This window comes from Salmo trutta, chromosome 12 (assembly GCF_901001165.1).
Source record: "Salmo trutta chromosome 12, fSalTru1.1, whole genome shotgun sequence".
In the NCBI taxonomy this organism is placed as follows: Eukaryota; Metazoa; Chordata; class Actinopteri; order Salmoniformes; family Salmonidae; genus Salmo; species Salmo trutta.
The window spans coordinates 54,695,520-54,709,996 of record NC_042968.1 but is presented as its reverse complement, the minus strand read 5'-3'; the positions used below and the strand labels follow the sequence as shown (position 1 = coordinate 54,709,996).

The window sequence follows — 14,477 nt, the reverse complement described above, 5'->3', positions numbered from 1 at the left end:
TGCCCAAACACACTAACAATCAATCAATATCCCACAAAACACAGGTGGGGAAATAGCTACCTAAATATGATCCCCAATCAGAGGCAACGATAAATAGCTGCCTCTAATTGGGAACCATATTAGCACCAACATAGAAATAGACATAATAGATCACCCCCTAGTCACGCCCTGACCTACTACACCATAGAGAACCAAGGGCTCTCTATTGTCAGGGCGTGACAACGTCCAACTGGCCTCACAAACGCAGACCACGTGTAACCACGCCAGACCAGGACCTTCACATCCGGCTTCTTCACCTGCGGGATGGTCAGAGACCAGCCACCCGACAGCTGATTAAACTGTGGGTTTGCAAAACCGAAGAATTTCTGCACAAACTGTCAGAAACCATCACAGGGAAGCTCATCTGCGTGCTCGTCGTCCTCACCAGGGTCTTGACCTGACTGCAGTTTGTCGTCGTAACCAACTTTAGTGGGCAAATGCTCACCTTCGATGGCCACTGGCACGCTGGAAAAGTGTGCTCTTTACGGATAAATCCCGGTTTCAATTTTGCTGGGCAGATGGCAGACAGCGTGTATGGCGTCGTGAGGGCGAGCAGTTTGCTGATGTCAATGTTGTGAACAGTGCCCCATTGTGGCGGTGGGGTTATGGTATGGGCAGGCATAAGCTACAGACAACGAACACAATTGCATTTTACCGATGGCAATTTGAGATACCGTGACGAGATCTTGAGGCCCATTCTCGTGCCAGAACAGAAACAGAACAGTCACAGTCTGTCCTTTTGACTTTTGATTGATTGAGTCTTTACCCGACAAAATAATGGTAGGATATCAGTTATCCTGTAAGAGCTTTTGTGCCGAACCCACCAGTGTTTCAGATGTCGAGCTTATGGTCATGTTGCAGCACTGTATAGGAGGGAGATTCCTAGATGTGAGAAGTGTGCATGAGGACATGGGACAAAAGAATGTGTAGAATCGGTGAAAGAAGCGGTATGCGTTAACTGTAGGGGTGCCCATGTTGTTGGGGATCAGAGGTGTCCAGTGAGAGAGGCAGGTTGGGGTTGCCAGGGTCAGAGTTGTACAGAAGATGTCGTATGCTGAGGCAGTGAAGAAAGTAGTGGAAGATGGGTCAAGAGTGAGAGATCCTAAGAGGCTCCCAGTGCAGGGCTCAAAACTGCGACCAAAACAATCACATTTGCAACCTTTTGACTTGGTAGTGCGAAACCAATTTTGAAATTCGATCGCTAGGGTGCCAGTGGAATTTTTTTTAGCTGATCACATTAGTATGTGGTTCACAAATTGCTCCTTTTTTATTAATTTATTCAAACAGTAATGTGCAATTGAGCAAAAATAAACTATATGAATTATCTGCCTGTCCCTGTTTTACTGTTGGCTACTGTGTGAGCAAGCCACTCCCTACCGTGTGCACAACCATATGACCGTTGCTCAAAATGCAATTACTGTTGTTCTAGTTACAGAGAGGAGAGTCACAGCTTTCTGTAAGTTATGTAATTTATTTCTCACCTCTTAATATTGAGTTCATGGCACCACTTTACCACCAGAGTAGCCTGTTACCTAGCACTGGAAGGTTTTTGTAGGAAATTACATTTACCGATAGCAATGGAGTCTATTTGATTAATCTATCTAGCAACATTATCATATTCAGAGTTAGCAATCTAGCTAAGTGTTTTGAGTTCCCAATTCCTCAAGTGGTGAATAATATAGCCTAGGCCAATATGCACAAAGATATATCTGATCATTCTGGATCCTCCCGAGTGGCGCAGCGGTCTAAGGCACTGCATTGCCACTACAGCCTTGGGTTCGCTCCCAGGCTGTGTCACAGCCGGCCGTGACCTCGAGCCCCATGGGGCGGCGCACAATTGGCCCAGCGTCGTCCGGTTAGGGGAGGGTTTGGCCTGGGGCATTTCCTTGGCTTATCGTGCTCTAGAGACTCCTTGTGGCGGGCCGGGCGCCTGCAAGCTGACCACGGTTGTCAGTTAGACAATGATTTCTCCAACACATTGGTGCAGCTGGCTTCCCGGTTAAGCGAGTAGTGTGTTAAGAAGCAGTGCGGCTTGGCAGATCATGTTTCGGAGGACGTATGACTCTTGACTTTCACTTCTCACGGGTCCATTGGGGAGTTGCAGCAATGAGACAAGATCTTAGCTACAAATTGGATGTCACGAAATTGGGAAAAAAAGGAATAATAAAATGCAATCCCTGGATATGTTAGATGAAATAGTTCAGTTGTCGTACTTGTCCCTGGAAAAAGAATTGTCTACTGGCTACTGTTGATAGTCTACAAAAAATAAAGCTGCAAAAAGACACCTAGCATTAGTCTTGGCTAGCCTACTCTCTTTTGAAAAGCAGTCTGTCTTAAAGGGGCAACGTCCTATTTTGAGATGTACATATTGTTTTTATGACAGACCTACTTTAGAAACAAAAATGTCTACACTTGTAAAGAATAAAGTCTTACATCACAAAATTATATCACACAGCTTTTTAATACATAATTAATGAATAACCAAATGTAGCCTATTACTAGCTCATGAGAGAGAAATCATGCACCCCAATGCATTTATAAACGTGCCAGTGAGAAACACAATTAACGTTGAACTGTGAGTAAATCTATCCAAATCAGTGTAAGAACAGAAGGGCATGCTAATTTAAAAGATGGCTAGTCATTATTAGCCTGGTACTGTATGGAATGCAGGTAAATTATGGGGCACAGGTCAGGCCATTATCGCTGAGCAGGGGAGAGAAATTGGTGTGTCCAAATCATGTGCTGGTGCCACCCAATGAAAAAGTTGGTAGCAGTGGAAAAAGTTAGTCTAGAGCCCTGCAGTGAGTAGTAGACCTTTACCAGTACAGAGTGGCCTAGGAATGAAATGTGCTTCATGAAGGTTGGCTTTTTAGCTCTCATTGCTATGGTTATCAACTGTACTGCAGAAATGGAACGTAAATAACAGACAATAGGTGTTGTGGTGAGATTTTACTGCAAAAGAGTAACATGGTGCGTTGAATGGTAGTGTCCCGTCCACCCAGGCCGTCAGATAGGGTCAAGTAGTGGAATGTTTTTTTTTTTATGAGTGTAGGGTTAGTTGGCAAGGTACATTTCATCCTTTTTGTATCACAACGTGTAATGGATTTACAGTCTAGTTGGTGGCGGTAATGCACCTTTTGGTTGCCAAACACAATTTAAAAATCGGGATGCTTCAGATTTATACAACAGGTGAAACAACTAGTTCATTGTTCTATCTGTGATAGCACTCTCCGCGTGTCCGGTATTTTTTACCTATGGGTGCAACACACAAACATTTTGCTTGGCAAATAAGAATGAAAATGGTCTTCCATAAAGTTTGTGCAAATTTCCAATGCATTTCAACAATATTGCCAGATGGCCAGGCATGAATTACTTCTGACATGGTCACTTCTGCTGCCTATCAACCCACTGGTGTTAGTAAGTACGTTAGCTAAGTAGATAGCTGCTACTAGCTAGCTAGTAACTACTTTTGGTAAATCTCGCGAGCCAGGCTATGCTATGATACCACAGATGAAAGGGGAATGATACTGTAGCTAGATAAATAAATCAACCTAATGTGTAATGTGATGTAGCATGTCAGAGGAAGATATGCATAGCTCACGTTAGCGAGCCACCTTGCTAACAACAGTTAACTGTAGCCCATTGGTATTTAGGGTCAATACATGGCAGGCACTTGGATGCTAGCTAATCATAGGATGTAGCCAGCTTACTTTCAATGTTTCAACTCGAGCTGACTAGCTAGCTAACGTGATAGCCAACTCATTTCAACTCAGACAAAGATATAACTAACCCGGATTTTCAGGTTAGGTAGCAAGCAAGCATTCGGGGACATCGTCTGCTAACTCCAAAACAACATGCCTGTTCTCATAAAAGTTTATTATGTATTATCTAGGGCATAAAAAACATGAGCTGGCGTACACCCAGAAAAAGTTGTTTGAGTGGAGGTGCTGACTAACGGCGAATAAACTATTAACTATCAAAATAAAGAGAGTCGCACACTCCATATATAAACTCCCAATCATTTATTGGGTATTTACCAACATTTCGGCATCACTGTGCCTTCTTCAGGGTAATGTCATGAATACTTGAACCAGGTAATGTAGACAAACAGTGCAATTAGTGCAACCAATGACAATAGTGAGGGGTGTGTCATAATGATTAAGTTAATTAGAATGAATTAGTGAAACTTAAAAAAACAAACAATAGTTTATGGCATATTAAATATTATGTTAGGCTATTGTTATCATATAGAAACATAATTGAATATTGTACATAATATTAGCATCAACAAACATTATTGTTTAATTAAATGTCACATATTTAATTGTTTCGTATTTCATTTCATATTTGTTACATGTAATCTTTTGGTTCAACTGTAATGCATAATAAGCACCATCAACAGGGAGAACATATTTGGTGTACGCTGATAAGCTGTAGAAAGAATATATCAATTTATAAGACTTGTTCATAAGAAATAATTGTTCATAAGGGCCTAAGATCAAAGTCAATATTCAGACCACTAGGGGTCAATGTTTAGGATATCCAGTAAGCCTCCCTTTGTAGTAGTAGGATCTCCATGTTACCTCCTCTCCTTGGTAGAGCAACATGCTCAATTCCTGTGTATTTGAGGGAGGAGATTGGATGGTTAGCTTCAACAAAGTGAGCTGCTACTGGATAGTCAATGTTCTTACACCTGATTGAGCTGCGGTGTTCAGCTATGCGTTTTTTTGTCTTTTTGTTTGTCCTACGTAGGCTTTTCCACATGAACAGGTGATGAGATAGATTACTCCCGTGGTCTTGCATGGGATGATACCCCTAACAGGGATTTTACAACCTGTATGTGGGTGTCTGAAGAAGGATGTTTTTATAGTGCTATTGCTCTGTGCGCATGAGCCACATTTGTAGTTCCCATTTGGAATGGATGTCAAGAGTGTCTGAGTGAGCTCAGGGGGCATGTCAGATCTCACCAACCTATCTCCAATATTGCGACCACGCTTATAGACCACCAGTGGGGATTCCTTGAAGAGATGTGTGATGTCTTTGTCTGATTGCAGAATATGCCAGTGCATTTTCAGGATTGCTTTAATTTTCTCCGAACCCTTGGTGTACATAGTGCAAAAGACGGTTGCGTTGTCTTTCTTCTTTGGTTGAGTTTTTAGTAATTCCTCTCTTGGTTTTTGAGATATGCTCATCATTGCAGCATCAAGAGTTTTAAATGTATTTGTCATTTTTTTAGCATTGCTGTCAAAATCTGTCTGGTGGACACAGATTCGTTTAACCCTGCATAACTGGCTATATGGTAGACCATTTTTGAGGGGAAGAGGATGCATACTATCCGTACATAGCAAGGTGTTGCGGTCTGTGGGCTTTGTGTATAAGTCTGTGTGTAATGCATCGTTTTCTTTGATGTTCCATAAGTCCAGGTAGTTTATTTTTCTCATCAGTCTGCATGTTGAATTTTAGGTTTTCGGAGCTCTCGTTTAGTAGAGTTTGGAGTTAATTTAGTTCCTGCTGACTTCCTTCCCAGAGCACAAAGACATCATCTATTTGTCTCTTCCATGGGAGGATTTTAGAAAGTAGGGGGCATGTCTCTGTTTTGTACAGGAGTGCTTCTTCAAATTGTCCCAAATACAGGTTTGCATAGTTGGGGGAAAAGGGGGAGCCCATGGCTACACCCCAAATTTGAAGGAAAAAGTCTACGAAGTAGTTATTGGATAATACCAGTTCAGTAAGTTGTAAGATGCATTAATTGGATGGAGCAAGGGTAGAGTCTCTCTGCTGAAGGAAGTGTTGCAATGCCTGCAAGCCTCCAGTGTGTGGGATGTTAGTGTACAAGCTCTCCACATCAAAAGTGGCCGGCAGGGTGCCCTCTGGTATCCTTCCTAAGCCCTCTATCAATGAGATCATGTGACTAGTTTCTTTGACATAAAATGGGAGATTCTCAACCATCGGATGAATGTGGTAATCCACAAACGTAGAAATGTTGGATGTCACAGAGTCGATTGCTGCAACAATGGGTCTACCTGGAGGAGGAGACACTTGTTTGTGTAATTTAGTGACTGTATAGAAAGTTGGTATCTTGGGAAATTTCACACATAGAAATTCAAGTTCTTTTTTTGGTGATTTGTCCTGATTCCAAACAGCTTTCCACTGTGGATGAGATCTTATGCTGGAATTGTAGGGTAGGGTCATAATTCAGTTTGCGATAGAAGTCACCTTTAGATAGTTGTCGGCGACATTCATTCACATAGTCACATTTGTTTTGTATACAAATTCCTCTTCCTTTGTCACATTTTTTATGATAATCGAAGGATCTGACTAAGTCCTTAAGAGCCATTCTCTCGTCTCTACTCAGGTTATCATAGGAGTTGTGTTTCTGTTTGTCTTTCAGTATGCGTTTGGACGCATTGCTTTTTGCTCTAAATGTGGTTCTCTCAGAGTTCTCGGGTACCTCAGCTGGGTTAATGGCTCCATCTCCTCCTTGACTCACGGTAGGACAGGTAAGTCTATTGATTAGTGTGGTAGACCTATGTGTACATCTCACTGAGGATGACATTTCAAGTGGAGTCATGTAAGTTTCACTCTTATCAAAGAACTCTCAGATCTCAGATTACGGAAAAAATTGAATAGATCTATCTGGACGTCAAAGTCATTAATGTATGTAGTAGGGATGCAACGGTACAGTGGGCCCACGGTTCGGTATGTATCACAGTTTGTGGGCCACGGTAACGGTACGGTATCTTTATATTTAATAAAAGTGTGCGCTTGTATGACTCTCATACGAGTTTGCGACACGTAGCTTTTCATCTCCCGATCCAGTACATAGTGAACCGTCACAGTGAGGTAGCTTCCAGTACATAGTGAACCGTCACAGTGAGGTAGCTTCCAGTACATAGTGAACCGTCACAGTGAGGTAGCTTCCAGTACACAGTGAACCGTCACAGTGAGGTAGCTTCCAGTACACAGTGAACCGTCACAGTGAGGTAGCTTCCAGTACACAGTGAACCGTCACAGTGAGGTAGCTTCCAGTACACAGTGAACCGTCACAGTGAGGTAGCTTCCAGTACATAGTGAACCGTCACAGTGAGGTAGCTTCCAGTACATAGTGAACCGTCACAGTGAGGTAGCTTCCAGTACATAGTGAACCGTCACAGTGAGGTAGCTTCCAGTACATAGTGAACCGTCACAGTGAGGTTCTGTTGAAACATCTGGCTCGTTGTTCTGTGTTAATGGCTAAAATGTGCATTGTGTAGGAGTGCAAGGGTGAATTGAGTTATTGCACACGCACACTTCTGTCTGCTTTCCTTAACGGAAATATGCAAATGAATGCTAGAACGTGCCAATCGGATTTAGCTAGATCGTGCTTGGCTCTGCCCACATTTTTGCTTGTACTGCCCCACTATGGTTAATTTTCTCCCATTGGAAATGACAGGCTGTGGTCTGTCATGGGTAAGAATGAAGCAGATGCCAAGCTACAGGACTGTTTTGCTAGCACAGACTGGAATATGTTCCGGGATTCCTCCGATGGCATTGTGGAGTACACCACATCAGTCATTGGCTTCATCAATAAGTGCATCGATGACATCGTCCCCACAGTGACCGTTCGTACATACCCCAACCAGAAGCCATGAATTCTGGTTGAAAGCTGCTGCTTTCAAGGGCCCCTCAGGGGTGCGTGCTTATTCCCCTCCTGTATTCCCTGTTCACTCATGACTGCATGGCCAGGCACGACTCCAACACCATCATAAAGTTTGTCGATGACACAACAGTGATCACCGACAACGATGAGGCAGCCTATATGAGGATGCCACGGCCCTTGCTGTGTGGTGCCAGGACAACAACCTCTCCCTCAACGTCATGAAGTTAAAGGAGATGATTGTGGACTACAGGAAAAAGAGGACCTAGCATGCCCACATTCTCATCGACGGGGGTGTAGTGGAGCAGGTTGAGAGCTTCATGTTCCTTGGTGTCCACATCTCCATCAAACTAACATGGTCCAAGCACACGAAGACAGTTGTGAAGAGGGTACAACAAAATCTATTCCGCCTCAGGAGACTGAAAGATCTGGCATGGGTCCTCAGATTCTCAAAAGGTTCTACAGCTGCACCATTGAGAGCATCCTGACTGGTTGCATCACTGCCTGGTATGGCAACTGCTCGGCCAAGCTTCCTGCCATCCAGGACCTCTACACGGTGTCAGAGGAAGGCCCTCAAAATTGTCAAAGACTCCAGCCACCCTCGTCAAAGACAGTTCTCTCTGCTACTGGTACCTGAGCGCCAAGTCTAGGTCCAAGAGGCTTCTAAACCACTTCTACCCCCAAGCCATAAGACTCCTGAACATCTAACAAGCATTGCCCCCCCCCCCCCCCGGTACCCCCCTGTGTATAGTCTCGCTATTGTTATTTTACTGCAACTCTTTAATTATGTTACTTCTATTTCTTACTCGTATTTTTTATTTTTTTATTGCATTTATTTCACTGTAAGGTTGTATTCGGCGCATGTGACTAATAAAATTTGATTTGATTTAGAAGGGCATGCAACCCATAGTTGGTCAATTCGTATAGGGCTTTTCAGTCTCAAAACTGCGGGCGATGAAACAACAGAGCCCCATTCAATGTAGGGAAGCAAAGTGGGCGGAGGGGCAATTTTCACGTGGAGCTTAGCAAAAAGCGGCATGACTTGTTGACATAATTGTAATCCAAACCTTTACTTGTTGTGACATACTGAGCTTCCAAACTCCGATTTAGACAAAACTGACTGACCAAAATTATTATATTTACACTTTAGTCTTTTTTTACACTAGACTAAATGTTTGACTCATATCGATGACACATAGGCCGTTTTGAAAGAGATTAGTTGTTTTAGTTGTTACTCTTTAATACTGCTAAATAACAACACAATTAGATTCATTGTCAAATAGATACCCAAATAACCGCTCTCAATCCCTCTCCTGTCTCTCTATCGCCCTTCCTCTCCATGTAGCCTATGTTTGCTGGCCCCACAGGCTTACCTGGCAAGAACCAATGAAAACAGGCAGCTGTAGGTCATTGTAGTTAATTACCACGTTTTCTGTGCTTAACTATAATGAGTTGGACAACATGTCTTGGAGAGAAATCCACATGATTCCATATGTATTATTTCATAGTTTTGATGTCTTCTCTATTATTCTACAATGTAAAAAATGAAGAAAACCCCTGGAATGAGTAGGTGTGTTCAAAAGTTTGACTGGTACTGTATGTTGTTAATTATTTTTCTTCAAGAGTAAAGATTTCCTCTGTTTCGTTTCTGGTTTTGAGATGTTGGATTGGGGGATAGCTTGTGGTTTATTGAGCTGGGAAGTCAACCTCGGAAACATGGTCAGGTATTTAGGGCTTTTTTGCCTGGGTCATAAGCAATGCATGTTCATCCTCTCACCCTCAGGAACATCTGGCATCCAGACACATCTCCCACCAAGCTCTGATGGAGCTCTCTGAGGTTTACTCATGTCATGTTTTAAGCTGGTAGTATTTGCCGTTCTGCTTTGCTGTGAAATGTATTGCCATGGGTTTCTCCTCCCTCTGCAGCAAATTGCCATGTTGAAACAAGAAATGATACCTTTGTCAAAGAAACTAGAACCCTACAGAGATTTGAGCCCAGTAAGAAATGTTAGTATTTGAAAAATTTTCATTTACATTTTTCTAAATTTGTGATATGCTCTTCTAAAAAAATATTGTACTTCCCCATAAGAGTCCATCTCTTGCGGAAGTAAAAATTGAAGCGACAAAGCGAGAATTTGTGAGTTTTGCCAACATGAACTTTGTGATAATACTGTACATTGTGACAATTCTATTTTAATGACAAACCTTTATGATTTACATTGACATTTATTATCATTAAAAATACTTTCTACACTTACCATCCCTAAAATGTGTCATTTTAAAGGCAGCCCTTTAGACATGGAGGAATTCATGAAGTCCACCTTCATCTCCAGTTGAGCATCAATTGCAGCCTTGGACAAGGAGAAAACGGTTAACTTAACTTGTCATGGGCTGTTTGGGCTATATTTTTTTCCAGAATGTGTCTAAGGGTATCTTTAGCTGTCTTACAAAATCATAGGTGGGAAAGTAAAGATGAGCCACTAATTGTTTCCTATGAAAACGATGCAATAGTAAACATGTCGTCCCCCACAAATGATGCAGCTGATTGGTGGTGCTTCCTATCATTCAGAAGTTATGTAGCATGTTAAGGTGACAACAATGCCTGACATGGACGTTTCCCAGTTGCTTTGAATGTTCAAAATCAGTGTAAGAACACTTTTTAAAGCCAAAAAGGTTAACGTGTTTACCTTTCTAGCGCATTCACTAATTAACAAGCTAGTTAGCTACCACATGTTCTTGTCAAAATGTCAGAGTAGCTAGCAAGCAAGCAACAAGATATGCCGAATAAATCTAAAAACCACATGTGCGCAAAAATCAGATTGGACCATTCAGACAAGTGACGTCCAGGAATCAGATTTGCATAGTATTGGACTTAAAACAACCTACGAAGGTTGTTTGAAATGTGGCTTGAAATATCCGATTCCATGTGCTTTTTGGCTGTTCAGACTGCAGGAAAAAGAACAGCATCGGATATGCAAAATAAATAGGGTTTGAATCACTTCAAATTGTCAATGTGAACACGGCTTTAGTGATTTAAGCTGAAAACCAATATACAGTGTGCACCTACAACCTGAAGTGATTATGTAGCTACACAACTTCCAAGACGCACCGAGGTGCTAGTTTTTCCTATGTCGTTGACAACCACGGAAGTGACGCACATTTTTATGTGAACATCGGCCGGTGGGGACATTTTGAAATAAGTAACTAGCTGGTATTCGTATGTGTCAGTGGACTAAGGTTGACGTTGCAAGTGTATTATTTGTATAAGTCATACGTAAATATATATAAAAAATAAGATGTCACAGAGGTCGGACACCGAAGAAACAAACGCGTAACACCCGGTCCAAGGTAAGTTGCTAGCTAGCATGTTCGCCTGCATAGCTAGATACGCCGCCAGTGCTAACTGGCTAGCATACCATGGCTAGCTAAAGGAATGCGTTTTAAATTGAATCGTCACTAGCATAGCTAATGTTACGTCTCTTCCATTTTAGGTAGTTGGCTAACTACGTAGTTATCTGCCCAGCGGGTTCGTGCTAGTATAACAAATGCATGCATGGATGATTGTGTTTACAAATCCCCCGTCCTTCCCCGCAACTGAATCCACTCGTCAAAAACAATCGATTTATGGGAAACGTGCAGCCTTTCACAGTAGCGGCCCGCAATTCAGGGCGTTCCTGCATGTGGGCATTCCTGCATTGCGTCCAAGCATCCCATTGGTTCCTGTATTAAAGCCCCCCCTTCCTTTTCACCAGCCATCTTCATGCTTGTGAGACACTTGATATTCAGGATTTCCCCAGATTTTCAATGCGATTAAAATGTGTCAAAAGGGAAATACAAGTATTTTAGTTTTTCTGGAGCAAAGGACACTGTCTACCGGTGTTGCTCCCACCTGCTGGAGTCCTAGCAAGCACATAGTGACCTTCGGTCCCGCCTGCCGAACACCTGCCCTCAGAACTGCGGGTTAAGCGGTGCACGACTGGCGGGGGTGAAGGACACCAGCTAGCTACCGTTCTAGACCCCACCTCTTCTTCTGTGGGGTTTATCGGCAGTTGGCATCCAATGTTACTGTGCATTACTGCCACCTACTGTACTGGAGCGCCCCCACCTGTGTACCAAAGTCCTAGCTTAAAAATGGACCAATAGAAATATGAAGAGGCATTCCTGCAGAATGCCCTGAATTGCGGGCCGCAAATACACCCTTCGAACCCCCCCCACACTAATCTAGCTACCTAGCCAGACAGCTAAGCTACCATTAGCCACCTAGCAAAGAAGAAAAATAACCAGCTTCCTTAGGTGTTTGAACCAAACAGTCTGTGTGAAGTTGCATTTATTTTTATGTATATGTGTGTAAAAATTCAGGAGACACATTTCAGTTGAATGCATTCAGTTGTACAACTGACTAGTTATCCCCCTTTCCCTAAATATATATGTATTGTTGTTCCAGGTGAGTTCCTGTACAGGCCCACTCTTCTAAGACAGTCAGACCACGGGGCCCTACGCTCAACTAGCATTAAGATGGCAGACACAGAGGAGTTTGTGGATGGCGAGACCCTCCCAGAGTGTCCTGCACAGGTGGGGTCAGCAGCTGCTTTTAGGGGGGAGCAGGGGGAGCCCCTTAAAACAGAGACTACCACCAGCTTTCCACCAGGAGAAGAGGGGGACAGTCCCCTGCAGATGGAGGGTGAGCCCAGTCTGCTCTCCATGCCCTGCCTCATGAAGGAGCTAAGGAGAGACTCCCCAGAGTCCCAGCACACCTCCACCGGCAGTGACAAGCCCGCCTCAGGCCACGTCTACGAGAGCGACTCCTCCAACCCCTGCATGCTCTCGCCTTCCTCCAGTGGCCACCAGGCCGACTCAGACACACTCTCCTCTGGTGAGGAGGGAGCCGCCTCGCGGGCGTCAGGGGAGGAGGGCACTACGGTGGCTGACACCGGGCTGGCAGCAGGGTGCCAAACATCATCGTCAAGCAGGCAAAAGTCCCGGCGCTCACGTTCTGAAAGTGAGATGTCCACCAACACAATGGCAGCCAAGAAGAACCGCTGCCAGCCGGCTGTGGCAGGAGGAGTAGGCGGCGAGAAGCAGACCAACGGCCGGCTGGCTAAAGTCAAAGGTCACCGGAGCCAGAAGCACAAGGAGCGGATACGGCTGCTGAGGCAGAAGCGTGAGGCAGCGGCGAGGAAGAAATACAACCTGCTGCAGGACAGCAGTACAAGTGACAGCGACCTCACCTGTGACTCTAGCACCAGCTCCTCTGAAGATGAGATATCAGGCGGCAAGACAATCACCACAGACATCCCAGGTAACAATCAACACCAGACACGTTCACCCCAACCAGCGGTAATATTCACCACACGTATATCCCATGTTAAATACATTTACTACAGACATTCCAAGTAACCCACATTTAGCACACCATGAAGTAACAATCACTATACATTTGCTACAGACATCACAGGTATAGTGCATTCGTTAAGTATTCAGACCCCTTGACGTCTTCCACATTTTGTTACATTACAGCCTTATTCTAAAATAGATTGTTTTTTTCTTCCTCACAATACCCCATAATGACGAAGCCAAAAGTTTTTTTTTAAAATTTTTTTTAAAGGAAATACCAATTTTTTTTAGATCAATAAAAATATAACATTTACATAAGTATTCCGGCCCTTTACTCAGTACTTTGTTGAAGCACCTTTGGCAGTGTTTACAGCCTCAAGTCTTCTTGGGTATGACGCTACAAGCTTGGCACACCTGTATTTGGGTTGTTTCTCCCATTCTTCTCTGTAGATCCTCTCAAGCGCTGTCAGGTTGGATGGGGAGCTGCACAGCTATTTTCAGGTGTCTCCAGAGATGTTCGATCGAAGCTGAACCTTTGCCCCAGTCTGAGGTCCTGAGCACTCTGAAGCAGGTTTTCATCAATGATCTCTCTGTACTTTGCTCTGTTCTTCTTTCCCTCGATTCTGACTAGTGTCCCAGTCACTGCCGCTGAAAAACATCCCCACATCATGATGCTGCCACCACCATGCTTCACCGTAGGGATGGTGCCAAGTTTCCTCCAGACCTGATACTTGGCATTCAAGCCAAAGAGTTCAATCTTGGTTTCATCAGACCAGAGAATCTTGTTTCTCATGTTTTGAGAGTCCTTTAGGTTCCATTTGGCAAACTCCAAGCGGCCTGTCATGTGCTTTTTACTCTGGAGTGGCTTCCATCTGGCCACTCTACCATAAAGGCTTGATTTGTTGTCTTTCTGGAAGGTTCTCCCATCTCCACTGAAGAACTCTGGAGCTCTGTCAGAGTGCCTGCCGTGTTCTTGGTCAAGGCCCTTCTCCCCAGGTGCTGTTTGGCCTGGCGGCCAGCTCTAGGAAGAGTCTTGGTGGTTCCAAACTTCTTCCATTTAAGAATGATGGAGGCCACTGTGTTCTTAGGATCCTTCAATGCTGCAGAAATGTTTTGGTACCCTTACCCAGATCTGTGCCTCGACACAATCCTGTCTTGGAGCTCTACGGACAATTCCTTCGACCTCATGGCTTGGTTTTTGCTCTGACATGCACTTCAACTCTGGGACCTTGTATAGATAGGTGTGTGCCTTTCTAAATCATGTCCAATCAATGGATTTTACCACAGGTGGACTCCAATCAAGTTGTAGGAACATCTCAAGGTTGATCAATGGAAACAGGATGCACGTGAGCTCAATTGAGTCTCATAGCAAAGGGTCTGAATACTTATGTAAATTATTTTTTATTTTATACATTTGCAAAAATGTCAACCTGTTTGCTTTTTCATTATGGGGTATTGTGTGTAGATT

At 43.7% G+C, this 14,477-nt stretch overlaps 1 protein-coding gene across 3 annotated transcripts in view; it reads left to right on the top strand.

The window, feature by feature from the left end:
* Positions 1 to 10,838: 10,838 nt before the first annotated feature.
* Positions 10,839 to 14,477, top strand: part of LOC115203809 (uncharacterized protein C18orf25 homolog) — a 23,189-nt gene continuing 19,550 nt past the window's right edge. For all 3 annotated transcript variants that reach the window (XM_029768827.1, XM_029768825.1, XM_029768826.1), the window contains exons 1-2: positions 10,839 to 11,023; positions 12,120 to 12,974. In XM_029768827.1, the coding sequence (XP_029624687.1) occupies positions 12,191 to 12,974 (784 nt within the window). In that variant the 5' untranslated portion in view covers positions 10,839 to 11,023; positions 12,120 to 12,190. The remainder of the gene's footprint in view (positions 11,024 to 12,119; positions 12,975 to 14,477) is intronic.